Genomic DNA, 26,784 nt, shown 5'->3' on the forward strand with positions numbered 1-26,784 from the left:
AATATTCCATATGATTCACAACACTCCCAGAAGAATTCAGGGAGTGGTTTATAACTAAAGTTTGTGCAAAAGGGAAAAATAGCAGGGTTCAAATGACCCAAAACCAAAAAAGTTAATAAATCAAAATTTGTAACAATGGTTCTCAAACCTGACCCATTAAGTCAGAATATCAGAGAGATATAGCCGCCAATTTTTTGTTTCGGTCTGGTTTTTGAGACAGGGTCTCACTTTGTCACCCACGGCTTACTGCAGCCTTGATCTAACAGGATCAAGCAATCCTCCCACCTCAACCTCCCAAATAGCTAAGACTTCAGGCACATGTTACCATGCCCAGCTAATTTTTGTATTTTTTGTAGAGACAAGATTTCACCACATTTCCCAGGCTGGTCTCAAACCTCTGAGCTAAAGTGCCATTCCCATCTCAGCCTTCCAAAGTGCTAGGATTACAGATGTAAGCCAACATGCCCGGCCACCTCAAACTTTATAATTTTTAAAAACTTCTCCGTGAGATTCTCATAGTCTGTAAAATTGTGGAATCACTGCTTTAGAATGCTGACTTGAGTATGCTCATTCAATACTATAATCTACTGCATTTTAAGGACAATTATGATGCTATAAATAACAAATGGTGAAATTATTCTTCTTACCTTGGACATGTTGCTGACATAATTCATTTGGACAGTACTTTCCTTATCAACTTGATTACAAAGGTTCTGTAAAGTAGATGCATATTCTTTGTCACTTTTTATTCTCAGGGCCATAAATTTCTTTACTGTTTCCAGTAGCCGTAATTCCCAGTCTTGCAATTTTAACACTGCTTCATGTGAATTCTTCAGGTCACTCCCAAACCCCATTTTTGTAAGGCACTGATTATCCTCCACGCTGCACAAGAGAGTCTTCTAATCAGCACATATCTGTGTATGCAAACAGAAGAGAAAAACTCTTAAATAAAAAGGAAATTTGTCTTCAAAAAAAAAAAGTTATGATAGATTCTTCTTTGGGATAAAAAAATCACAACTGAATACTTTCTTCCAAAGATCAGAAACAAGATGAGGTCCACCCTATTGTTGATTTCAACATTACACCAAGGTCTTACCCATTACGATGAAATAAATGAAATAAAAGGGGTGTTCAGATTGGAAAGGATGAAGTAAAACTATCTTAATTTGCAAATTATATCATCTTATATGTAGAAAATCCTATGTAATGCAACAAAAACACTATTAAAATAAACGACTAAAAGCCTCCACCAATTGTGCCCCCCACCCCTCTGCCTGCAGGAACACCTAATTTAACAACTATTTACACAAAAAAATCACCTTCATAAGAACCAGAAATCAGCTGAGAAATCAGAGTATGAGGTTTAGCTTCCTATCGCTGAAAGAGGTACTGGAAAGGGTAGAAAACAGAGTCTTGAATCATCAAGACCAGTCCTCTCCCATTCCCTGGGAGTGGTCACATGGTGCACAGAGTATGCTTGGAGGAGAGAGAGACGGCACTGTGATTGTGGGACTCTGCAATAAACTCACTGCTGCCCTGTCACAGCAGAAAGCAAAACCAGGAGAACTCAGCCAATGCCCACCCAGGAAGTGAGCATTTAGACCAGCCACAGCCAGAGGGGAATTGGCCATACCAGGAGTCAGAACTTGAGTTTCAGCAACCTAGAGAGACAGGAGAGAGGGAGGCTACAGGAGGGCTTGCAACACCTCTTCTGCACCCCAGCCAGCATAGCTTGCAGCAACCAAAGTGACTCCATCCTTCTGCTTGAGGAGAGGAGACAAACAGAAAAGAGAATGTTGTCTTGCCTCTTGGATACCAGCTCAGCCACAGTAGTACAGGGCACTGACAGAGTCATTAGACCTCCATTACAGGCCCTACCTCCTGAATGACATTTCTAAACATAACCTGGGCCCAAAAAAAGCCTGCTGGCTTAAAAGACAGGACCAAGTCCTGGTAGGCTTCAGCACCTGCTGACTTAAGTCTGATCCCTGAATAACCAGCAGTGATACCCAGGTAGTACACTGTGGGCCCTGGGTCAGACTCAGACATGCTAACCTCAGGTGAAACCTAACACATTCCCAGCTGTAGTGGCTATCGTGAGAGACTCCTTCTGCTTGAGAAAAATGAAGAGAAAGGTAAAGGGTACTTTGTCTTACACATTAGGTACCAGCTTGAACAAAGTAAGGTAGAGTATCAAGCACATTCTCACAGCCCAAAATTCCAGGCCTTGCCTCTTGGATGTTACTTCTAGACCTGCTCTGGGCCAGATAAGAGCCTACTGCCCTGCAGGGTAAGTCCCAGGCCTGGCAGCATTCACCACAGTCTGACTGAAGAAACCTTGGCACTTATGTCAACATCAGCAGTAGTCTGGCAGTACTTCCTATGGGCCTGTGGTGGTGATGGCCAGGGAGAGAGGCCCTTCTACCTGTGGAAAGGAGAGGGAAGAGCAGGAAAGACTTTGTCTCATGGCTTGAGTGCCAGTTTGGCCATGGTAGAACAGGGCATCAGGTAGATTTCTAAGGTTTTGACTCCACTCCCTGGCTAACAGATGGCATCTCTGGACCCACCTGGAGCCTGCAGAAACTCACCACCCTTGAGGAAAGGACACAAGCCTGGCTGGCTTCTCCACCTGTTGATTAGAAAGCTGTAGGGCCTTGAGCAAACATAGGCAGGAGTCAGTGATTACAGCAGGCCTTGGGCATGACCCAGTGCTATGCTGGCTTTGGGTCTGACCCAGTGCAGTTCCAGTACTGGTAGCAACACAGTGACTGTTTTCACTCCACCCCCAGCTCCAGGTGAGTCAAAACAGAGAGAGAGACTTCTTTTGTTCAGGAGAAAGTAACAAAAGAGAACAAGAATTTCTGCCTGGTAATGTAGAGAATCCTTCCAGATCTTATCCAGGATAACAACGGCAGTACCTCTACAAGTCTGCATGAATCACAGTGTTACTGGGCTTGGAGTGGCCTGGCCCATAATGCAGATACAGCTTAGATCATAACATCCAAGTACCTTGAATTACCTGGAAAGCTTTCCCAAGAATGACAGGTACAAACAAAGAACAGAAGTGAAGACTACAATAAATATCTAACTCTTGAATGGACAGACTCTGACGAACATCCACAAGATTCAAGACCATCCAGGAAAACAGGACCTCCATGCACAAACTAAATAAGGCACCAGGAACCAATCCTGGCCTGAAAGATATGGGACCTTTCACACAGAGAATTCAAAATAGCTGTTTTAAAGAAACTCAAAGAAATTCAAGATAACAGAGAGCTGGAATTTAGAATTCTATCTAGATAAATTTAACAAAGAGATTGAAATAAATAAAAGGAATGAAGCACAAACTCTACAGTTGAAAAATGCAAATGACATACTGGATGCATCAGTGTCTCTTAATATCAGAATAGATGAAGCAGAAGAATTAGTGAGCTTGAAGACAGGCTATTTAAAAACACACAGAGGGGGAAAAAAGAATAAAAGAGAATAAACTATGCCTACAAGAACTATAAAATAGCCTCAAAAGGGCAAATCTTTTTTTTCCCCCAGACACAGTCTCCCTCTATGACCCAGGCTGGAGTACAGTGGCACAATCACAACTCACTGTAGCCTCAACCTCCTGGGCTCAAGAGATCCTCCTGTCTCAGCCTCCTGAGTAGCTGGGACTACAAGTATATGTCATCACACTCAGCTAATTTTAATTTTTTTTCTTTTGGTAGAGAAGGGGGTCACACTTTGTTGCCCAGGCTCCAGTCAAACTCTGATGTGCAAGCAATTTTCCCACCTTGGCCTTCCAAAGTGCTGGGATTACAGGCATGAACCACCATGCCCAGCCAAAAAAAGGCAAATCTAAGAGTAATTAGAATTAAAAAAGAGGTACAGAAAGAGATTGTGGTAGTAAGTTTTTTCAAAGAGATAAAAACGAGAACTTTCCAAACCTAGAGAAAGATATATTCGAGTACAAGAAGGTTATTGAACACCAAGCAGATTTAACCTAAAGATTATCTCAAGGCATTTCATAATCAAACTCCCAAAGGTCAAGAATAAAGAAAGGATCCTAAAAGCAGCAAGAGAAAAGAAACAAATAACATCCAATGGAGATCCCATATGTGTGGCAGTAGCCTTTTCAGTACACGGCAGAAGAGAGTGGCATAAAATATTCAAAGTGCTGAAGGGAAAAAAAAAAAAAACTTTCACCCTAGAATAGCATACCTGGTGAAAATATCCTTTAAGCATAAAGAAGAAATAAAGATGTTCCTAGACAAACAAAAGCTGAAGAACTGTATCAACACCACATTTATCCTAGAAAAAATGCTGGGGGCGGGGCGGGGGGGGGGGCAGGCACAGTGGCTCACACCTGTAATCCCAGCACTTTAGGAGACCAAGGTGGATGGATCATCTGAGGTCAGGAGTTTGAGACCAGCCTGGCCAACATGGCGAAATCACATCTCTACTAGAAATACAAAAATTAGCCAGGCATAGTGACAGGTGCCTGTAATCTTAGCTACTTAGGAGTCTGAGGCAGGAGAACTGCTTGAACCCGCGAGGCAGAGGTCACAGTGAGCCGAGATCACGCCATTGCTCTTCAGCCTCAGCAACAAGAGTGAAACTGCATCTCAAAAAATAAAAAAAAAGGAAATGCTAAGGGGAATTAATCAGTCAGAAAGAAAAAGACATTAATGAGCAATAACAAATCATCTGAAGGTACAAAACTCACTGGTAAAAGTAAGTACACCAAAAAGCAAAGAATGTTATTATGACATTATAATAATAATGTGTAATTGTGGTGTATAAACTACTCCAGTCCTAAGAAGAAAGACTACAAGATAAACAATTCAAAAATAATAACTACAACTTTTCAAGACACAGATAGCACAATGAGTTATAAAAAGAAACAAGTTAAAAAGGCGGCGGCGGGGGGGGGGTCAAAGTTGAAGTGTAGAGTTTTCATTAGTTTTCTTTTTTTGCTTGTTTGTTTATAAAATTATGTTAACTTCTCATGAGTTTAAAATAATGAGTTATAAGATAGTATTTGTAAGCTTCATGGTAACCTCAAATCAAAAAACATATAAGGAATATAAAAAAAGTAAAATTAAGTCATATCACCAAAGAAAATTATCTTCCCTAAAAGGAAGACAGGAAAGGAAGAAGACCACAAAACAACCAGAGAACAGAGAGCAAGCATGTAGAGAATCCTGCAACACTGCTGCTGGTGGGAAGGTGAATTAGTACAACCACTATGGAGACCAGTTTGGAGGTTACTTAGAAAACTAAAAACTGAGCTACCATATGATCCAGCAATCCCACTGCTGGGTATATAACACCCAAAAAATGGAAATCAGTATACTAAAGAGATATCTGTACTCCTATGTTTGTTGCAGCACTATTTACAATAGCTAGCATTTGGAAGCAACCTAAGTGTCCATCAACAGACAAATAGATAAAGAGATGTGATACATATACACAATGCAATACTATTCAACCATAAAAAAGAATGAGATCTTGTTATCTGCAACAACATGGATGGAACTGGTGGTCATTATGTTAAGTGAAATAAGCCAGACACAGAAAGACAAACTTGAACTCATGGAGACAGAGAGTAGAAGGTTGGTTACAACAGGCTGGGAAGGGTAGTATGAAGTAAGAGGAAAGTGGGGATGGTTAATGGGTACAAAAAATATATAAAGAATAAGACCTAGTACCTGATAGCACAATAGGTTGACTATAGTCAATAATAATTTACTTGTACATTATCAAATAACAAAAACTGTACAATTGAACTGTTTGTGACACAAAGGATGAATGCTTGAGGTGATGGATACCCCATTTACCCTGATGTGATTATTACATACTGTATCAAAATATATCATATACCCTGTAAATATATAAACCTACTATGTATCCACAAAAATTTAAAAAATAAAAAATAGTTAATATTACAAGGTACAAGGTCAATATACAAAAATATATTTCTATATACCATAATTGAACAGTCAAAAAATGAAATTAGAAAACAATTCTATTTACAAAAGCACCAAAAAAGAATCAAATACTTCGAAATAAATTTCACCAAAAAAAAGCAAAATTTGTATGCTTAAAACTGTAAGACACTGTTGAAAGCAATTTTAGGATTGGGTGCCATGGCTCACACTTGTAATCTTAGCACTTTGGGAGGCCGAGGCAGGCGGATCACCTGAGATCGGGAGTTCAAAACCAGCCTGACTAACACAGAGAAACCTCATCTCTACTAAAAATACAAAATTAGCCAGGCATGGTGGTGCATGCCTGTAATCCCAGCTACTCAGGAGGCTGAGGCAGGAGAATCACTTGAACTCAAGAGGCAGAGATTTGCAGTGGGCCAAGATCGCACCTCTGCACTCCAGCCCAGGTGAGAGAGGGACACTTCATCTCAAAAAAATAAAAAATAAAAAGGATAGTAATTTTAAAAGACCTAAGTAAATTTAAATATTCATATTCACAGATCAAAAGATTTAATATTGTTAAGAAAAAAAAATTCTCCAATTTGATCTACAAATTTAACATCCATATTAACATCTCAGCTTTTTAATAGAAATTGACAGGCTATCCTAAAATCTACATAGGAAAGGGAAATGAAATAACTCAAAAAGAAGCACAAAGTGAGAAGATTCACACTTTCTGATTTTAAAACCTACTTAAAAGCTACAGTGATCAAGACACTATGGTAATAGCATATGGACAAACAAAGAAATCAACAGTCTAGACTAGAGGAACCAAATACAAATCTTCACATTTACGGTAAAGTGATTTTCTACAAGGTGCCAACGCCATTCCATGGGGAAAGAAAAGTCTTGTCAACAATTGGTCCCAGGACAACTGAATTTCCACATGCAAAATAATGAAGCAAGATGCCTTCCTTAGATCATACACAAAACATTAACTATAAATGGATGATATACCTAAATATCAAAGCTAAAACTATAAAACTCTCAGAATAAAACATACAAGTAAATCTTTGTAATCTTGGCTTAGGCAATGGTTTCTTAGCTACAACAACAAAAGCACAAATTACTAAATAAAAATACGTTAGTTGGATTTCATCAAAATTTAAAACTTCCATGCTTCAACAGATACCATCAAGAAAGTAGAACAGGAGGGTATATTTACAAATCATATATATATATGACAAGGAACTTCTGGATGAAGGACATAAATAATTTTTACAACTCAATAATAAAAAGACAAACCAACAAAAAATCAACAAAGGATTTGAATAGACAATTCTCTAAGAAAAATGTAGAAATATCCAATAGGCGCATGAAAAGATGTTCAATATCATCAGCTATCAGGAAAATTCAAATCAGAACTACAATGAAATAACTATTTCACACCACTAGAATATCTCTAATCAAAAAAGACAGATATGTAGTTTAGCACTAAAGTGCTAACTGAAACCCTAAATCAGGCGTCCCCAAACTGCGGCCCCCTGAGGCCATTTATCTGACCCCCCGCTGCACTTCAGGAAGGGGCACCTCTTTCATTGGTGGTCAGTGAGAGGAGCACAGTATGTGGCGGCCCTCCAACAGTTTGAGGGACAGTGAACTGACCCCCTGTGTAAAAAGTTTGGGGATGCCTGCCTTAAATGGTGCAACAATTCAACGTGGTTCATCCCTTCCTACCTGAAATGTTAAATGGTGCAACCACTGTGGAAAAGAGTTTGGCAGTTCCTCAAAAGGTAAAACATAGAGTTAGCATATGATCCAGAAATTCAACTCCCAGCTATATAACCAACAGAAATGAAAACATATGTCTATGCAAAAACTTGCATATGAATGTTTGATGCAACATTATTCACAATAGCTACAAAGTGGAACCAACCCAAATATACATCAACAGATGAACAGATAAATAAAATGGGATAATATCTATACAATGAAATATTATTTGGCAATGAAAAGGAAGTACCAATATGGGCTACAACATGGATGAACCTTGAAAATGTTTTACTAGGTGAAAAGACACCAAACACAAAGATCACACTGTATGATTTCATTAATATGAAATGTTCAAAATAGGCAAATCTATAAAGTAGATTACTGGTTGACAGGGGCTGGTAAATGTGGGGAGAAATTGGGAATGACTGTTAGTGGATACTGGATTTCTTTTCATGGTGATGAAAATGTTCTAACATTGATTGTAATAGTGCCTGCATAACTGAATGTATTAAAAAAATTGTACAGTTTCAATGGGTGAATTGTTTGGTTAAGTGTAGCCAAAAAAAGTTTTTTTAAAAAAATTACTACAGCATGACTTATAATCATCTAAAGATCAGTTATCATAAGCTTCCCCAAAATACCCTGTTCATTTGTTATAAATCCTGAAAATGATGGTAGAATTTATTTTGCCCCCCAGTTTCCTAGAATTTCAGGCAGTAAAATCTTTCAGAGCCAGTTAGAAGAAATGAAGGAAAACACCTTTTATTTTTCATTCCAGTTCATCCATAATAGAGGTAAATTTCTTGTTAATTCAGCTGATATCCTCTAAGCTACACAGAAAAACAAGGGGTTTGGCTCTCTAACCTCAATAATCTTATTTGGAGACATGGTAAAAATTAGGGTTTCCCAAACAGAGAAAAAAATTACATGTATGTGTGTGTGTGTGTGTGTACACAGTTTTTTAAGATGGGATCTTCCTATGTTGTCCAGGCTGGAGTGCAGTGGCTATTCACAAGCACAATAACAGCACATTGCTGCCTCAAACTCTCGGCCTCAAGCAATCCTCAGCCTTCCAAGTAGCTGAGACTACAGGCACAAGCCATCGCACCCAACTAATATTTTACATTTTTTTTAAAAAAAGCTGTATCTTACACTGTGGTTCATTTTATTCCGTAACTTGGAAAAATATCACTTCTGCTTTTAAATGTATTGTAATAATTTTTTTTTTTTTTCATTTTTCTCTCATCAAAAATTCCTGCTAGTGGGTCAGGTACGGTGGCTCACACTTGTAATCCCAGCACTTTGGGAGGCTGAAGCAGGTGGATCATTTGGTCAGGAGTTTGAGAACAGCCTGGCCAACATGGCCAAACCCTGTGTCTACTAAAAATACAAAAACTGGCTGGGTGTGGTGGCACGCACCTGTAGTCCTAGCTACTTGGGAGTCTGAGACATAAGAATCACTTGAACCTGGAAAGCAGAGGTTGTGTGAACCAAGATCATGCCACTGCACTCCAACCTGAGCAACAGAGTGAGACACTGTCTTAAAAAAAAAATAAAAAAAAAAAAAAGAGAAAGAAAGAAAAAAAAAAGGAAAATTCCTATTGATAGATATTTCAGATATCTCCTGGGTTTTTGTTGTTGTTGCTGCAAATATTACTGCAAATTAATTAAGTTGGAATCACCCAGAAAATTTCTTAGAAATGGCAATATACAAATTAGGACTGAAATAGCGACTATGATTTAGACTATAAAAAGTCAAATGGGAAATGGGCCGGGCGCGGTGGCTCAAGCCTGTAATCCCAGCACTTTGGGAGGCCGAGGCGGGTGGATCACAAGGTCGAGAGATCGAGACCAACCTGGTCAACATGGTGAAACCCCGTCTCTACTAAAAATACAAAAAATTAGCTGGGCATGGTGGCGCGTGCCTATAATCCCAGCTACTCAGGAGGCTGAGGCAGGAGAATTGCCTGAACCCAGGAGGCGGAGGTTGCGGTGAGCCGAGATCGCGCCATTGCACTCCAGCCTGGGTAACAAGAGCGAAACCCCGTCTAAAAAAAAAAAAAAAAAAAAAAAGTCAAATGGGAAATGTAGTTCAGGAAATAGAGCAGTATAAGACCAAAAACAAAACAAAACAAAACAAAACAGTGAGTATGAGGTACAGTAAAAAAAAAAAAAAAGGAAATGTCTCCAAAATCAAACTCTATGTGACAGGTAGTGAGAGATGGCATGCCACATTATCTTCTGCTAGTCCTCTGCTCAAGAAACTAATAATCCCGAACTCCTTGAATTAATTTGTGTCAAAACAAGGCTACAATTTTTGAAAACCAAGATCATGAACACAACAGTTTAAAAAGATTAATTTGTTGGTGCTAGTTAAGCAAGTATGTTCAGTTTGTGAAAATTCATCAAGCTGAGCACTTATGATTTGTACATGTGTGTATGTTATAGTTCAATAAAAACACAGAGACACAAAGATAAATTTTGATTTGGCAGCTAAAGAGACATAAGAACCCATTATAGCAATATAACTTGAGAAATGAAGATCTAAAATTGATAATGTCAATGAGAATTAAAATCAAAGATTCTTAACCTAGTGCATGGATTTAGTGAACAAAAGAGATGTGATTTTTAAGGCTTTAGAAATAAAGAATCATGACAATATCAGTAGAAATGAAAGAACAAGAATACGGAGCTACTTTGAGTAAACTACATTCATTTCAACTGGAAATTTTACCTGTAGGTAAAATACTAAGGTTACAAATCCAAATTTGAGAGTCAATTACTTAAAGGTGACTGATGAAACCAACAAACTGAATGTTGACAGAAAAGCAGAGTCAAGGACAAAAACCCATGAGGCCAGGGAGTAAGAGCAGGTACTTTCAAGCCTCCTCCAAGATTGAAAGAAGGAGAAGCCAACCAAAGGATAGAAATTAAGTAAGCAAAAATATAACAGGGGCCTGGCAGAGTCACAGATGTCAGGAGGAAAAAAAAGATATTAGTGTCACAGGCTCCTTTGAGTATTGCTTTGTCAGCCAGAAACCTCTGTGGCCAGTGCTGCTTCTACTTGGGTTTTGCTTGTGCCAGCTGAGCTCATTCTATCCACTTGGCCCCAGCAGGCTGCACTCAGCTCACACTACTGGCCTGGATCCCACACCTGCCAAGGGTGAGCCAGGCATGGAGCAGCACGGGGTTTGTGAGCGAGCAAGTGCAAGATACGTCCACTGCACACAGCCAGGCGCACCAGCTGCAATGAGACAGGCAGCTCCAGGCACCAGCACAGGCTCCAGCTCTGTGCGAGACTGAACCTGGACCACACGTACCACAACTGGCTTCTGTAGCGTCTGGACAGGTAGGACGTGATGGCGCCAGAAAGCTCAGAGACACCAGGAACCACAGAGTCCCAAAATGGGTGTTACAGAGTGTCACAGCCCTGGCTCGGGGGTTCCAAGATCTGGGCTCCTAGAAGTGCCACAGCTCTTCCCTCTTTCTCATCACACACAATGTGGCGATCAGGGAGCATGTTTCCACCGTGTTTGTATTATATCTCTTTTAGTCCCACCATTAAGTGGGTCCCAAGTTCTTGCCTCTTGTCCAGAAATAATGAGATATGCAGACAACTGGGGGATGAGTGAGGCAGAGAGGAGCTTCACTGAGCAACAGAATAGCTCTCAGGAGGCCCAAAGTGGGTAGGTCCTTTCTGTAGGCAGGCTGTCCTAATGTGTGTCCAACTCTCAGTAGGGAGGAGACCTGTAGTGGGTAGCTCCTTCCACAGGCAATTTGTCCTGATGAGCATCCAGCTCTCAGTAAAGGAGACCCATAGTGGGTAGCTCTTTTCTGCAAGCAGGTCATCTGAATGAGTGTGTGAGTCTGGCTAAGCCTGGGGTTTTTATGTGCTCAGAATCAAAGAACTGCATACTGATTGGTCCATGGACAGCCACGAGTGGGCCTGGAAAAAGCACCATCCAATTAGCTAAATGGTTATCAATGAAGTTCTCACTTGGGCACAGACATCAACTGGAACTGGGAGCCCAGCACCCAGGCTTCAGGCCACCCCTGGCCTGAGGTGAGGTTTTACCAGGGACCCACCACTTTCTGCCTAGGAACCTGTCTGCCTTTAACATGCCATCCACAGCACCCAAACTGTCTGTGCTAAGAGGTGCCTGCAGGCCAGTGCCAAGCCACCCTCAGCCCCTGCGGCACCCCCTCCCATGCTCATCAGTACCTAAAGTCTAGAGGGGGCCACAGTAGCAAGGGGCTGGCATGTCAGCACCACCCTGAGCACACACATACCTGGCTGGGTTGCAACAGTGCCTGGGCTTGACCACAACTTTGCTCCACCCTAGAGTGGGCGCCAGGAGCAGGAAGAGGCCAAAGAGTGAGAGCAGGCACTTTCAAACCTGCAGGGCCAGGGGGCTTCCTGGGCCCCCGAGGGTGCAGGGATGCCTAGGTCCAGAGCCACAGTCAGGCAAAAGCAGATGCACCCAGGAGCACAAGGCTCCCACCTGTTCCCAGCCCCTGCCGGCTCTGCAGAGTGCACAGCTCCAGCTGGTGCAGCCCTGGCCACACTTCCTCAGCCGTGGCTGGCATCCCCATAGCAGTTGCTCCAGATGGGTTGCCACCACCATCATTAGCAATGTCAAAAGTCAGAGGAAAATGTAAAAACTGCAAAAATCTCATCATCAAACTATACTTCAAAAGCTCCTACTGACGACAGTGAAAAAAAAATTTTTAAGAAAAAACAAAAGTTTAAACATATCACCAACAAATAAAGGAGTACAACCTTATACCCTAAGTTTCACACCATAGTTTTAGTGAGTCCAATACTACCCCAACCAGTCCAGAAGATATTCTGGCAAAGAAAAGTTAACAAAATCCTGAGAATTCACAATAGACACTCCAATATGAAAAGAAGCAGGCAGAGTGAATAGACCAAACTAGGGAAATACCAAGCAAATATCTAAAGATAGGGTAGGGATTTAGAAAACACAGGAAGGACAGCACTGAATTACAATTTTCCAGAGCTCTGTGATGAACTTGTGAATGAAATTTAAGTCCAGGAATACAGGATGAACTCTTTTAAATGTGAATAAATCTCAGGGCCTCCAACAATGCCAAACTCAACCCCAGACAGTATTTCACCACTCATTTACCTCCACACTCACATGCCACAGAAATGAAAATTAGAAGGAAAATCCAGCTTGTAGTCCAGACAAGATGGCATAGACCATTTTCCCCATTCCTCCCCACTAACTACAAATATAAACAGATAATGGAAGTGATGACCAAAGAACTCTGGAAGGTGGAAAGAAGAAGGCAAACTCTTTTGAAACCCTACAACTAGAAGAACAACACAGAGCCACGATGTCTTATGCCCTACCTCACCCAAGTGAAGAAGGACACCCACACATGGTTTTTCTCAGCCACAGCCTAGTAGCAGAAGGCAGCCCATGTCAGTTAATTCCTCCCAGAATAGAATAGGTGTCCCTCTGACAATATCAAGGAAGCCAGACCACCAGCAGGAAAGATTAATTAGGAACCTCAACAAAAACAAATAGCTAGGGGAAACACTCTCCTTCCCTGTGAGACCTGAGACTCCCCACTTTTTTTTTCCATTTTTTTTGTTTTTTAATTTCTAAAGCTCTGCCATAAACTTCTAGCAGGTGCCCATGTCATTTGCCACACTCACACCAGGTTGTCTGTGTAGCCAGCAAACAAAATCTGACCATCAACAGACCAGGCCAGGGAGGTACACTGGGGCAGTTCTGCCATGCTGCCAGTACTGAAAACTTCTTGCTTCAGTTCACCTATGATGATATTTACCACTAAGTCCCAGATCTTGATGCTGGGGCCCATGGCAGCACAAAGCCAGTAGCATTTGGGGCTGAAGCACAGGGTACTGATGATGAAGCTCCCACCATCTAACATACAAAGGTGCTAGCCTTCATTGACATCCCATAGCATGGCCTGGCCATCTTTGCCTCCAGATGCACAGGGGGATCCATCTGGAGATAGTCACAGTGTTCAGATAACCTGTGGCCAGTGTGGTTAGTCTTCAGCTTGCAGTTAGCCAACTGTATAACTTGACCAGCTTGTCCCAGCTACAGGTGACAGTGATAGGGTTGCTGCTGTTAGGCAAGAAGCGAACACAAGATACCCACTCTGTGGCTCTCATACTAAACATTGTATCTGATACATAACTTGACAGTTTTAGCTCACAATCCACAGACAATCTGCTGGTTGTCAGGGGAGGCCACTTTCAGCATGCCCTTCGTACGGCCCAGAGATCGTCTCATGGTGATGTTCACTGTGAGATCCCAGAGGCACAGCATTCCAGCCAAGGAGCCTGAGAGGGCAATCTGGCCATCTAAGGAGATGAACATGTCACTTAAAAAGTGGGAGTGACCTTGCAAAGCATGTTGTAGGATGCCATAGTTGGTATCTTCACTGTTCAGTTTCTACGTAATGATGCTCTTGTCTTGAGAGGCCGACAGGATCATGTTCAGGAACTGTGGAGTAGCAGCAATCTGGGTTATCCAGCTATTGGGGCCCTGAGGGTGCCACAAAAGGTAGGCTGCTCAGTCACAGTGATAGCAATCAAGATTCCCCTTTTCCATCAAGAGAAACAAAGGCAAGCAGGAAGAACCAGAAGAGAGACAGCCTGGTCAGGAATGTCTGTCTCCACAAGCAGCCCAGTCAAGAACCTCGGTTTCACAGGTCTCAGGATCTCCTTCTCTATCCAGAGACATCAGAACAGTCTAGTCAGAACCGGCAAGCAGAACCCAGTTTTGCTAGATAGCCAATCTCAGGAAGCCTCTTGTTTTCCACATACCCAAGACTCTCCTCCCTTGTCCAGAGACAACTGAGTAGCAGGAAGCATGGTAAGGAAATCCCAGCCCATCCCTTCCCCAGCAATAGATACACACTAACTCAGCATAAGAAAGAATCTCCTACTCCCTCAAGCAGCACCAGCAGAGACGAGTGGGAGCCCTAGTACCAACGAGATAGAAGAAGCCAACCAAAACAACAGTGCAGACTCAAAACTGAACTATCACTGGAACCACAACCCAAAAAAACATAGGCTACGACCTGCATGATAACACCTAAACAAGATGACTGCTTGTAAAAATAAAAGGATGAACTAGCCCTCAGAATCTCTTACCATATTAGAAAAAAATATCTAAGTTTCAAATGTAAATCACCTGTCATACCAAGAACCAAGAAAAATCATAACTTGAGTGAGAAAAGACAATCAACCAATGCAAACACCTAGATCAGGCATCCCCAAACTTTTTACAGAGGGGGCCAGTTCACTGTCCCTCAGACCATTGGAGGGCCGCCACATAACTGTGCTCCTCTCACTGACCACCAATGAAAGAGGTGCCCCTTCCTGAAGTGCGGCAGGGGGCCAGATAAATGGCCTCAGGGGGCCGCATGCAGCCCATGGGGGCCGTAGTTTGGGGACGCCTGACCTAGATAAATCAGATGTTGAAATGATCTGACAAGAATTTTAAAACAATCATCATAAAAATGCTTCAACAATTATAAATTCTCTTAAAACAAATGTAAAAATAGAAGATCTAAGCAAAGAAATACAAGTTAAAAAAATAACCAGATGAAACTTATGTAACTAAAAAATGCAATAACAACGACAAGATAGATAGGCTCAGAAGTAGAGTGAAGATGACACAGGATACAATCAATGAGCTTATGGACAGAACAACAGAATTCACCCAATGCAAACAACACAGAAAAAAAAAATTAACAAAGCCTCATGGATCTGTGGGACAATAACAATAGATCCAACATTTGTATCATCAGAGTGAAAGAAGAAGGAGAGAGAGTCAGACTGAAAGAAAATTCAAATACGATATAGCCTGCCATATAGCTACAGAAATCAAGACAGTGTGCTATTAGCAGGAGACAGACAATAGATCAATGAGACAGAACAATGAATCCAGAAATAACCAACACAAATATGTTCAACTGATTTTTGACAAACGGCTAATAGTAATTCAACAGAAGAAGAATCGCCTTTTCAACAAACAGTATAGGAGCAATTAGGCATCTACTGGCAGAAAAGAAAAAAGAACCCTAACAACTGTTAAAAAAAAAAAAATTTAACCCAGGCCTTGGCACAGGGGCTCACACCTGTAATCCCAGCACTTCGGGAGGCCAAAATAGGCATCCTGCTTGAGCTCAGGAGTTCAAGATCAGCCTGGGCAACAAAGCACAACAACATCTCTAACAAAAAAATAAAAATAAAAAGGAAACAAAAATTTAACTCAAAAGGATTATGGACTTAAATGTAAACATAAAGCTGCTAAAGTTTAGAGAAAAAAATATAGAAGGAAATCTTTAAGATCTAAAACTAGGGGGGGATTTCATAGATTTGACACCAAAACCACAACCCAAAAAAGAAAAAAATGAATGAAATGGACTTCATCAAAAGTAAAATATTTTGCTCATGTGACCAAGATGAAAACAAGCTTCAACTTCTGCTTCTAGTGGACACATAAGGAACTTGGGCTATGCAGGAGGTTGAGGCAGATGGATCACTTAAGGCCAGGAGTTCTAGTCCAGCTTGGGCAACATAGCAAGATCCCATCTCTAAAAAAATTAAATAAAAAGGCCGGGCACGGTGGCTCAAGCTTGTAATCCCAGCACTTTGGGAGGCCGAGGCGGGTGGATCACGAGGTCGAGAGATCGAGACCATCCTGGTCAACATGGTGAAACCCCGTCTCTACTAAAAATACAAAAAATTAGCTGGGCATGGTGGCGCACGCCTGTAGTCCCAGCTACTCAGGAGGCTGAGGCAGGAGAATTGCCTGAACCCAGGAGGTGGAGGTTGCGGTGAGCCGAGATCGTGCCATTGCGCTCCAGCCTGGGTAACAAGAGCGAAACACCATCTCAAAAAAATAAATAAATAAATAAATAAATAAAAAATAAAAAAATAAAACTGGGAAGTCACTAGGCCATCCTACCAACAAGAAAAGCTAAACAAACTGAAAAATCTATGACTCTTCTCATATCAGCAAGAGAAATGAAGACACATGGCAAACCACTGCCCCATATATTGGAGAAACAGGTGACTGCAGAGAATCCCATCACACTAAAGCAGAAAACTCTGCAGGAAAAAGTGCAGGGTAGGAAAGACTGAACTTTAATTGACAAACTGCTGAAGGCTCAATGTGGACAAGTGAGAAACTTAAAAATGCCAGGGGGACTCAGTCATAGGAGAGCCTTCAGACTTTTATTAGTTTTCCTTCCAGGAAACCAATATGATTCTCACAATAAACATTAGAGGGGAAATAAAACCCTCAAGCTTATGACAGAGGGAGGGGAAACAAAATCATCTTTAAATAAGCCAGAGCATTCTGTTCTTAATAAGGTCTTTCCCTCAGGAGAAACTATTTAACCAGAGCCTGCTGGGGTTTATCAGAGCCTAACTAACCTGCAGGAAGGGAACTAGGAAATACTCATTGCAGCCCATACTAGCCATGCTGTCTTACTTTGGGAGACAGGGGAGTAAGTCCTAAGAAACATCTGTGAAGGTCACAGCCAGAGACACAGAGACTCGTCAAAAGACTGGGATCTAATCACTGGGCTGTAGAATGCTTCCGATAATAACACCCAACACCTTACTACCACATTACTAAAGGCCTATTTACAGCAGCTCCTTTTACCCAGGACATCAGATTGAGCCATACCATAAAAATTTATATGGCATACTAAAAGCCAAAAAACACAGTCTAGGCTGGGTGCGATCGTTCACACCTATAGTCCCAGCACTTTGGGAGGCCAAGGAAGGTAGATCACCTGAGGTCAGGAATTTCAGACCAGCCTGACCAACATAGTGAAATGCTGCCTCTACTAAAAACACAAAAATTGGCCAGGCATGGTGGCAGGTGCCTGTAATCCCAGCTACCTGGGAGGCAGAGGCAGGACAATTGCTTGAACCCAGGAAGCAGAGATTACAGTGCGCCAAAATTGCACCACTGCACTCCAGCCTGGTTGACAGAGACTCCATCTCAAACAAAAAAAAACACACAGTCTGAAGAGAGCTAGTATAAGAACCAGACTCAAAGATAGCAAAGGATGTGAGAATCATCAGATCAATTACTAAAAAAAAAAAAAAAATACTTAATATACTAAGGTTTCTAATGGATAAAATAGACTGCAAACAAGAAGAGATAGGCAATGTAAGCAGAGAAACAGAAATTCTAAGAAATAACCAAAAAGAAATACTAGAGATCAAAAACACCATAAGAGAAATGAAGAATGCCTATGTTGAGTTCAATTAGGTTGGTAAGTTCAGTCTAGTAACCTGGACACAGCTGAGGAAAGAATATCTAGAGCAGGCGTCCCCAAACTGCGGCCCCCTGAGGCCATTTATCCGGCCCCCCGCCGCACTTCAGGAAGGGGCACCTCTTTCATTGGGGGTCAGTGAGAGGAGCACAGTATGTGGTGGCCCTCCAGCATCTGAGGGACAGTGAACTGGCTCCCTGTGTAAAAAGTTTGGGGATGCCTGATCTAGAGGATATCCCCCAATAGATACCTTAAAAAAACTACAAGCAAACAGAAAAAAGACTGAAAAAGTACAGAACAGAATACACAAAAGTTGTAGGACAACTATAAAAGGTGTAACATACATGTAATAGGAATACCAAAAGAAGAAAGAGAGAAACAGAAAAAATATTTGATACAATAATAAACAACCATTTCACCAAATCAATGTCAAGCACTAAACCACCAATCCAAAAAGCATGGAAAACTCCAAGCAGGATGACTTAAAAAAAAAAAAAAAAAAAGTTTACACCTAGCCATGTCACAATTCAAACTACAGAAAATAAAAGATGAAGAAAAAATCCTGAAAGAAGCCAATGGAAAAAAGACATTACCTATGAAAAAGCTAAGAGAACAGTTACACAGATGTTACCTCCAAACCATATAAGCAAGAAGGAAGTGAAGTGAAATATTTAAAATGTTAAGATAAAAATTTTAAAAAACAACTAACCTAGAATTATGTACCTTGCAAAATTATCCTTCAAAAGTGAAAAAGAAACAGTTTCTCAAACATAAAAATTGAGGGAATTTGTTGCTGGTAGATCCAATGGGCAAGAAATATCCAAAATAAAAGTTCTTCAGGGGAAAAGGAAAGGAAAATGATACAGGCCAGAAACTGAGATTATATAAAGAAAAGTACTGGAGAGGGAGAGATCAAAGATGGCTGAATAGGAACAGCTCTGGAGTGCAGCTCCCAGCAAGAACAATGCAGAGGGTGAGTGAGTACCACATTTCCAAAAGAGTTTTTACTGTCCACACACCAAGAGATTCCCGGGGTGTAAAGCGCCACGAATACCCAGCACAGCTGCGCTACAGGTCTCCACACAATAACGCACACAAATCCGGTGGCTGTTTCAACAGGCACCTGGAACACCTGGGAGACAGAGCCACCCATTCAACTGAAAAAAAAAGGGGGCTGAAACAGGGATCCAGGTGATCTGACTCCATAGGTCCCACTCCCATAAAGACAAGCAATCTGAAACACTCTGGATGGAGAGTTTCAAAGCAAGCACAGCAGAACCCGGGACAGTCCAGCTTAATGGGGGGAAGGGCATCAGCCATTACTGAGGCAGTTTGCCATTACTGAGGCAGTCCACCATTATGAAGGCAGTCCGCCATTACCAAGACAATCCGCCTTTACTGGGGCAGTCCACCATTACTGAGGCAGTTATAATTGTACCTCTGTAAACAAAACCGCAAGGAAGAACAAACAGTAGCTGGGCAAAGCCCACAGCAACTCAGTGACGCCTCTGCTGGCACACTGTGACTAGACTATCTCCTTCCTGAGCACAGCATCTCTGAAAAAAGGCAGCAACACGTCAGAAACTTATAAATAAAGCCCCTTCACAGAACAGAGCACCTGGGGAAAAAGGCATTTATGAGTTCCACTGCAGGAGACTTTAATGTACATACCCAGAAGCTCTGAATGGAACAACGGAGGTCCCAGCTCAGCACTTAAGCTCCTATATTGGGACAGACTGTCTCCTCAAGCAGCTCCCTGACCCCTATATATGCACAGAGACACCTCAGAAAGGAGAACACAGGCTGACATCTGGCAGGTACACTTCTGGGATGAAGATAACAGAAGAAGAAACCAGCAGCAACTCTTGCTGTTCGGCAGCCACCCCAGGTGATCCAAACAAGCAGGATCTTGAGTGGACCTCCAGCAGTCCTACAGCAGAGGGGCCTCACTGTTAAAAGGAAAACTAAAAAACAGAAATAACTTCAACATCAACAAAAAGGATGCCCACTCAGAGACCCCATCCAAGGGTCACCAACTACAAACACCACAGGTAGATAAATCCACAAAGATGGGAAGAAACCAGCACAAAAAGCATGAAAACGCCAAAAATCAGAATACCTCTCCTCCTCCAAGGGATCAAAACTCTTCACCAGCAGGAGAATAAGGCTGGATGGAGATGAGTCTGATGAATTGACAGAAACAGGCTTCCAAAGGTGAGTAATACCAAACATCTCTGAGGTAAAAGAACATGTTCTAACCCAATGCAAAGAAACTAGGAACCTTGAAAAAAGGTTAGACGAAAAGCTAATGAGAACAAACAGCTTAGAGAAGAATATAAATGAATTGATTGAGCTGAAAAACACAACACGAGAACTGCGTGAAGCATACACAAGTTTCAACAGCCCAACTGACCAAGCAGAAGAAAGGATATCAGAGGTCAAAGATCAACTCAATGAAATAAAATAAGAAGGCAAGATTAGAGAAAAAAGAGTGAAAAGAAATGAATAAAGCCTCCAAGAAATATGAGATTACATGAAAAGAACTAATATACATTGATAGGCGTACCTGAATGTGACAGAGAAAATGAATCCAAGCTGGAAAACACTCCTAGGATATTATCCAGGAGAACCCGAACCAAACGAGGCTGGCCATATTCAACTCCAGGAAATGTGGAACACCACAGAGAACACCACAAATATATTCCTCAAGTTAAGAGCACCCCAAGGTACATAATCAACAGATTCACCAGGATTGAAATGAAGGAAAAAATGCTAAGGGCAGCCAGAGAGAAAGGTCAGGTTACCCACAAAGGGAAGCCCATCAGACTCACAACAACTCTCTCCACAGAAACCCTACAAGCCAGAAGAGAGTGGGGGCCAATATTCCACATCCTTAAGGAAAAGAACTTTCAACCTACAATTTCACATCCAGCCAAATTAAGCTTCATAAGCAAAGGAGAAATAAAATCCTTTCCAAGCAAGATATTGCTGAGAGATTTCGTTACCACCAGACCTGCCTTACAAGAGCTCCTGAAAGAAGCACTAAACATGGAAACAAACAACCAGTACCAGCCACTCCAAAAATGTACCAAATGGTAAAGACCATCAACACAATGAAGAAACTGCAACAATTAACGGGCAAAACAACAAGCTAGCATCAAAATGGCAGGATAAAACTCACATGTAACAATATTAACCTGAAATGTAAATGCTAAATGGCCCAATTAAAAGACACAGACTGGTAAATTGGATAAAAAGTCAAAACCCATTCGTGTGCTGTATTCAGTAAACCCATCTCACATGCAAAGACACACGTAGACTAAAAATAAAGGGATGGAGGAAATGGATAGCAAAAAAAGCAGGAGTTGAGATCCTAGTCTCTGATAAAATAGACTTTAAACCAAAAAAGATCAAAAGAGACAAAGAAGGGCATTACATAACGGTAAAAGGATCAATGCAACAAGAAGAGCTAATGATCCTAAATATATACGCACCCAATATAGGAGCACCCAGATACATAAATCAAGTTCTTAATAACCTACAAAGAGACTTAGATTCACACAAAACAAGAGTGGGAAACTTTAACACTCCACTCTCAATATTAGACTGATCAATGAGACAGAAAATTAACAAGAATATCCAGAACTTGAACTCAGATCTGGACCAAGAAAACCTAATAGACATCTACAGAACTCTCCACCCAAATCCACAGAATATACATTCTCAGAACCACATCATATCTACTCTAAAATTGACCACATAATTGGAAGTAAATCACTCCTCAGCAAATGCAAAAGAACGGAAATCATTAACAGTCTCTCAGACCACACTGCAATCAAATTAGAACTCAGGAGTCAGAAACTAATTCAGAACCACATAACTTCATGGAAACTGAACAACTGGCTCTTGAATGTTGACTGGATAAACAATGAAATGAAGGCAGAAATAAAGATGTTCTTCGAAACTAATGAGAACAAAGATATAATGTACCAGAATCTCTGGGACATATTTAAAGCAGTATCTAGAGGAAAATTTATAGCAAAAATGCCCACATGAGAAACAAGAAAAGATCTAAAATCGACACCCTATTGTCAGAATTGAAAGAGCTAGAGAAGCAAGATCAAAAAAAAAAAAAAAAAAAAAAAAAAAACGCAAAACCTAGCAGGGGACGAGAAATAACTAAGATCAGAGCAGAACTGAAGGAGACAGAGACACAAAAAATCCTTCAAAAAATCAATAATTCCAGGAGCTGGTTTTTTGAAAAGATCAATAAACTAGGCAGACCACTAGCTACATTAATAAAAAAGAAAAGAGAGAAGAATCAGATGCAATAAAAAAAAGATAAAGGGGATTTCACCACTGATTCCACAGAATTACAAACTAGCATCAGAGATTACTATAAATAACTCTATATACATAACCCAGTAAACCTGGAAGAAACGGGTAAATTCCTGGATGCATGCATCCTTCCAAGCCTAAACCAGGAAAAAGCTGAAGCCCTGAATAGACTAATAAAAAGGACTGAAGTTGAGGCAGCAATTAATAGCCTACCAACCATAAAAAAGCCCAGGTCCAGATAGGGTCACAGCCGAATTCTACCAGACGTACAAAGAGGAGCTAGTACCACTCCTTATGAAATTATTTCAAACAATCCAAAAAGAGAGAATCCTTCCCAAATCATTTTATTAGACCAACATCATCCTGATACCAAAACCTGGCAGAGACTCAACAAGAAAAGAAAACTTCAGACCAATATCCATGATGAACACAGATGCAAAAATCTTCAATAAGATAGTGGGAAACCAACTGCAACAGCACATCAAAAAGTTTATCCATCATGATCAAGTAGGCTTCATTCCAGGGATGCAAATCTGGCTCAACATATGCCAGTTGATAAACGTAATCCACCACATAAACAGAACCAAAGGTAAAAACCACATGATCATCTCAATAGATGCAAAGAAGGCCTTCAACAAAATTCAACAGCCCTTTATGCTAAAAACTCTCAATAAACTAGGTACTGACAGAACATATCTCAAAATAATAAAAGTTATTTACGACAAACCCACAGCCAAAATCATACTGAACGGGCAAAAACTGGAAGCATCTCCTTTGAAATCTGGCACTAGAAAAAGATGCCCTCTCTCACCACTCATATTCAATATAGTATTGGAAGTTCTAGCCAAAGCAATCAGGCAAGAATAAGAAATAAAGGGTATTAAATTAGGAAAGGAGGAAGTCAAATTGTCTCTATTTGCAGACAGCATGATTGTATATTTATAAGACCCCATCGTCTCAGCCCAAAATCTCCTGAAACTGATAAGCAACTTCAGCAGTCTCAGGATACAAAATCAATGTGCAGAAATCACAAGCATTCCTATACACCAATAACAGACTAAAAGAGAACCAAATCAAGAGTGAACTCCCGTTCACAATTGCTACGAAGAGAAAAAAATACCTAGAAATACAACAAAGGATGTAAAGGACCTCTTCAAGAAGAACTACAAACCACTGCTCAAGGAAATAACAGAGGACACAAACAGATGCAAAAACATTCCATGCTCATGGATAGGAAGCATCAATATTATAAAAATAGCCATACTGCCCAAAGTAATTTATAGATTCAATGCTATCTCATCAAGCTACCTATGACCCTTTTCACAGAACTGGAAAAAAACCACCTAAACCTCATGTGGAACCAAAAGACAGCCGGCATAGCCAAGACAATCCTAAGCAAAACGAACAAAGCTGGAGGCATCATGCTGCCTGACGTCAAACAATACTATAAAGCTACAGTAGCCGGGCACAGTGGCTCAAGTCTGTAATCCCAGCACTTTGGGAGGCCGAGGCGGGTGGATCACGAGGTCGAAAGATCGAGACCATCCTGGTCAACACGGTGAAACCCCGTCTCTACTAACAATACAAAAAAACTATCTGGGCGTGGTGGTGCATGCCTGTAATCCCAGCTACTTAGGAGGCTGAGGCAGGAGAATTGCCTGAGACCAGGAGGCGGAGGTTGCGGTGAGCCAAGATCACGCCATTGCACTCCAGCCTGCGTAACAAGAGCAAAACTCCGTCTCAAAAAAAAAAAAAAGCTACAGTAATCAACACAGCATGGTACTGGTACCACAACAGAGTTATAGACCAATGGAACAGAACAGAGAGCTAAGAGGCAATGCCACACATCTACAACCATCTGATCTTTGACAAACCTGACAAAAACAAGCAACAGGGAAAGGATTCCTTGTTTAATAAATGGTGTTGGGAAAACTGGCTAGCCATGTGCAGAAAACAGAAACTGGACCCCTTCCTGACACCTTACACTAAAATTAACTCCAGATGGATTAAAGACTTAAACATAAGAACTAACACCATAAAAACCCTAGAAGAAAACCTAGGCAAAACCATCAGGACATAGGTATAGGCAAGTACTTCATGATTAAACCACCAAAAGCACTGGCAATAAAAGACAAAATAGACAAATGGGATCTAATTAAACTCCAGAGCTTCTGCACAGCAAAAGAAACAATCATTAGATAAACCAGCAACCAACAGAATGGGAAAAAAATTTTGCAATCTACCCATCTGACAAAGGGCTAATATCCAGAATCTACAAAGTACTAAAACAGGTTTATAAGGGAAAAAAAACCCATTCAAACGTGGGTGAAGGACATGAACAGACACTTTTCAAGAGAAGACGTATATGAGAAAAACAAACGTATGAAAAAAATGCTCATCATCACTGGTCATTAGAGAAATGCAAATCAAAACCACACTGAGATACTATCTCATGCCAGTTAGAATGGCAATCATTAAAAAATCTGGAGACAACATGCTGGAGAGGATGTGGAAAAACAGGAACACATTTACACTGTTCCTGGGAGTGTAAATTATTTCAACCATTGTGGAAGACAGTGTAGCAATTCTTCAAGAAACTAGAAATAGAAATTCCATTTGACCCAGCAATCCCATTACTGGGTATATATCCAAAGGATTACAAGTCGTTCTATTATAAAGGCACATGCACACTTAAGTTCATCACGGCACTGTTTACAACAGCAAAGACCCGGAACCAACCCAAATGACCACTGATGATAGACTGAACAAGGAAAATGTGGCACATATACACCTTGGAATACTATACAGCCATAAAAAAAACTATGAGTTCGTGTCCTTTGCAGGGAGATGGATGAATCTGTAAACCGTCATTCTTAGCAAACTGACATAAGAACAGAAAATCAAATACTACATGTTCTCACTCACAGGCGGGTGTTGAACAATGAGAACACATGAACACAGGGAAGGGAGCATCATACACTGGGGTCTGTTTGGAGGGTCTAGGGGAGGGACAGCGGGGTGTAGGGAGGTTGGAGAGGGTTAACATGGGGAGAAATGCCAGATATAGGTGACAGGGGGATGGAGGCAGCAAACCACATTGCCATGTATGTACCTATGCAATAATCCTGTATGATCTGCACATGTACCCCAGAACCTAAAGTAGTATTTAAAAAAGAAGAAGAAAAGAAAAGTACTGGAGAGTAATAAATGAAGGTAAGATTTAAAAACCATTTGTTTTTCTTACTCTCAGTTGATCTAACACATAAGCATTTGTTCAAAGAGCAACAATATATTCAATTATATGTGTGTATATAGATATATATTATGTATGTTTATCTATAAGTGTAATAAATAACAGCAATGCTAAAAGGGATGCAGGTGATAATTAGTATTTTATTATTTTGATCCTACTAAAATCTGGAACAAGGCAAAATTGTCCCCTGTCACCTCTCCTTCTCAACATCTTACTGAAAGTCCTAGCTAATGCAGTAAGAAGTTAAAAGTGTATTGACTGTGAAAAATAAAATAAAACTGCTTTTGTTCACAGATGACAAAACTGTTTATGTAGAAAATCTGAAAGAATTGATGCAAAGAACTTTTTAAACTAATAAGCAATTACAGTAATGGCCGGCTACAAGGTTAATATACAAAAGTCAATTGCTTTCCCATATACCAGCAATGAACAAGTACAATTTGAAAGTAAAAACACAATACCATTTATATTTGTAGCCTCCAAAATGGAATGCTTACATATAAATCTAACAAAGTATGTTCAAGATCCATGAGAAAAACTTACACACTCTGATTAATCAAAGAACAAAATAAATAAAGAGATATTCCATGTTCATAGACAAGAAGAGCCAATACTGTCAAAATGTCAATTCTTCCCACTTTCATTTATTAGATTCGATTTAATCTCAATCAAGGTCTCAAATAGATTCTGACAAAAGACCCAGAATAGCCAAAAGAGCATTATAAAAGAAGAATAAAGTTGAAAGACTGCCACTGCCCAATTTCAAGACCTACAATAAAGTTACAGTAATCAAGACAAGTTTGGTATGGGCAAAAGAACAAACAGATCAATGGAACAGAATAGAGAGGACAGAAACAGACCAACAAAAATACAGTCAACTGATCTTTGACAAAGAAAGCAATACAACCAAAAAAGACAGTCTTTTCAACATATGGTGCTAAAACAAATTGGACATCCATTTGTCAAAAAAAAAAAAGAGCCTAGACACAGATCTTACACACTTCACAAAAATTAACTCAAAATTAATCATAGCCCTAAACGTAAAATGCAAAACTCAAACTCCTAGAGGACAACGTAGGAGAAAATTTAAATTCCCTTGAGTTTGAATACGACTTTTAAGATGTAACACCAAAGGCAAAATCCATGAAGAAAATAAGCTGGACTTAATTAAAATTGTATTTTCTAGGCCGGGCG

General features: G+C 40.6%; 1 protein-coding gene and 1 pseudogene across 8 annotated transcripts in view; both read right to left on the reverse strand.

The window, feature by feature from the left end:
* The window catches only part of FER (FER tyrosine kinase), a 505,234-nt gene that overhangs the window by 448,911 nt on the left and 29,539 nt on the right, over nt 1–26,784 (reverse strand). For all 8 annotated transcript variants that reach the window (XM_074382850.1, XM_074382836.1, XM_010339983.3 and 5 more), the window contains one exon: nt 648–914. In XM_074382850.1, coding sequence (XP_074238951.1) covers nt 648–854 — 207 coding nt within the window. In that variant the 5' untranslated portion in view covers nt 855–914. The remainder of the gene's footprint in view (nt 1–647; nt 915–26,784) is intronic.
* On the reverse strand, nt 13,320–16,465 carry LOC104651977 (small ribosomal subunit protein RACK1-like; annotated as a pseudogene).

This window comes from Saimiri boliviensis, chromosome 1 (genome assembly GCF_048565385.1).
Source record: "Saimiri boliviensis isolate mSaiBol1 chromosome 1, mSaiBol1.pri, whole genome shotgun sequence".
In the NCBI taxonomy this organism is placed as follows: Eukaryota; Metazoa; Chordata; class Mammalia; order Primates; family Cebidae; genus Saimiri; species Saimiri boliviensis.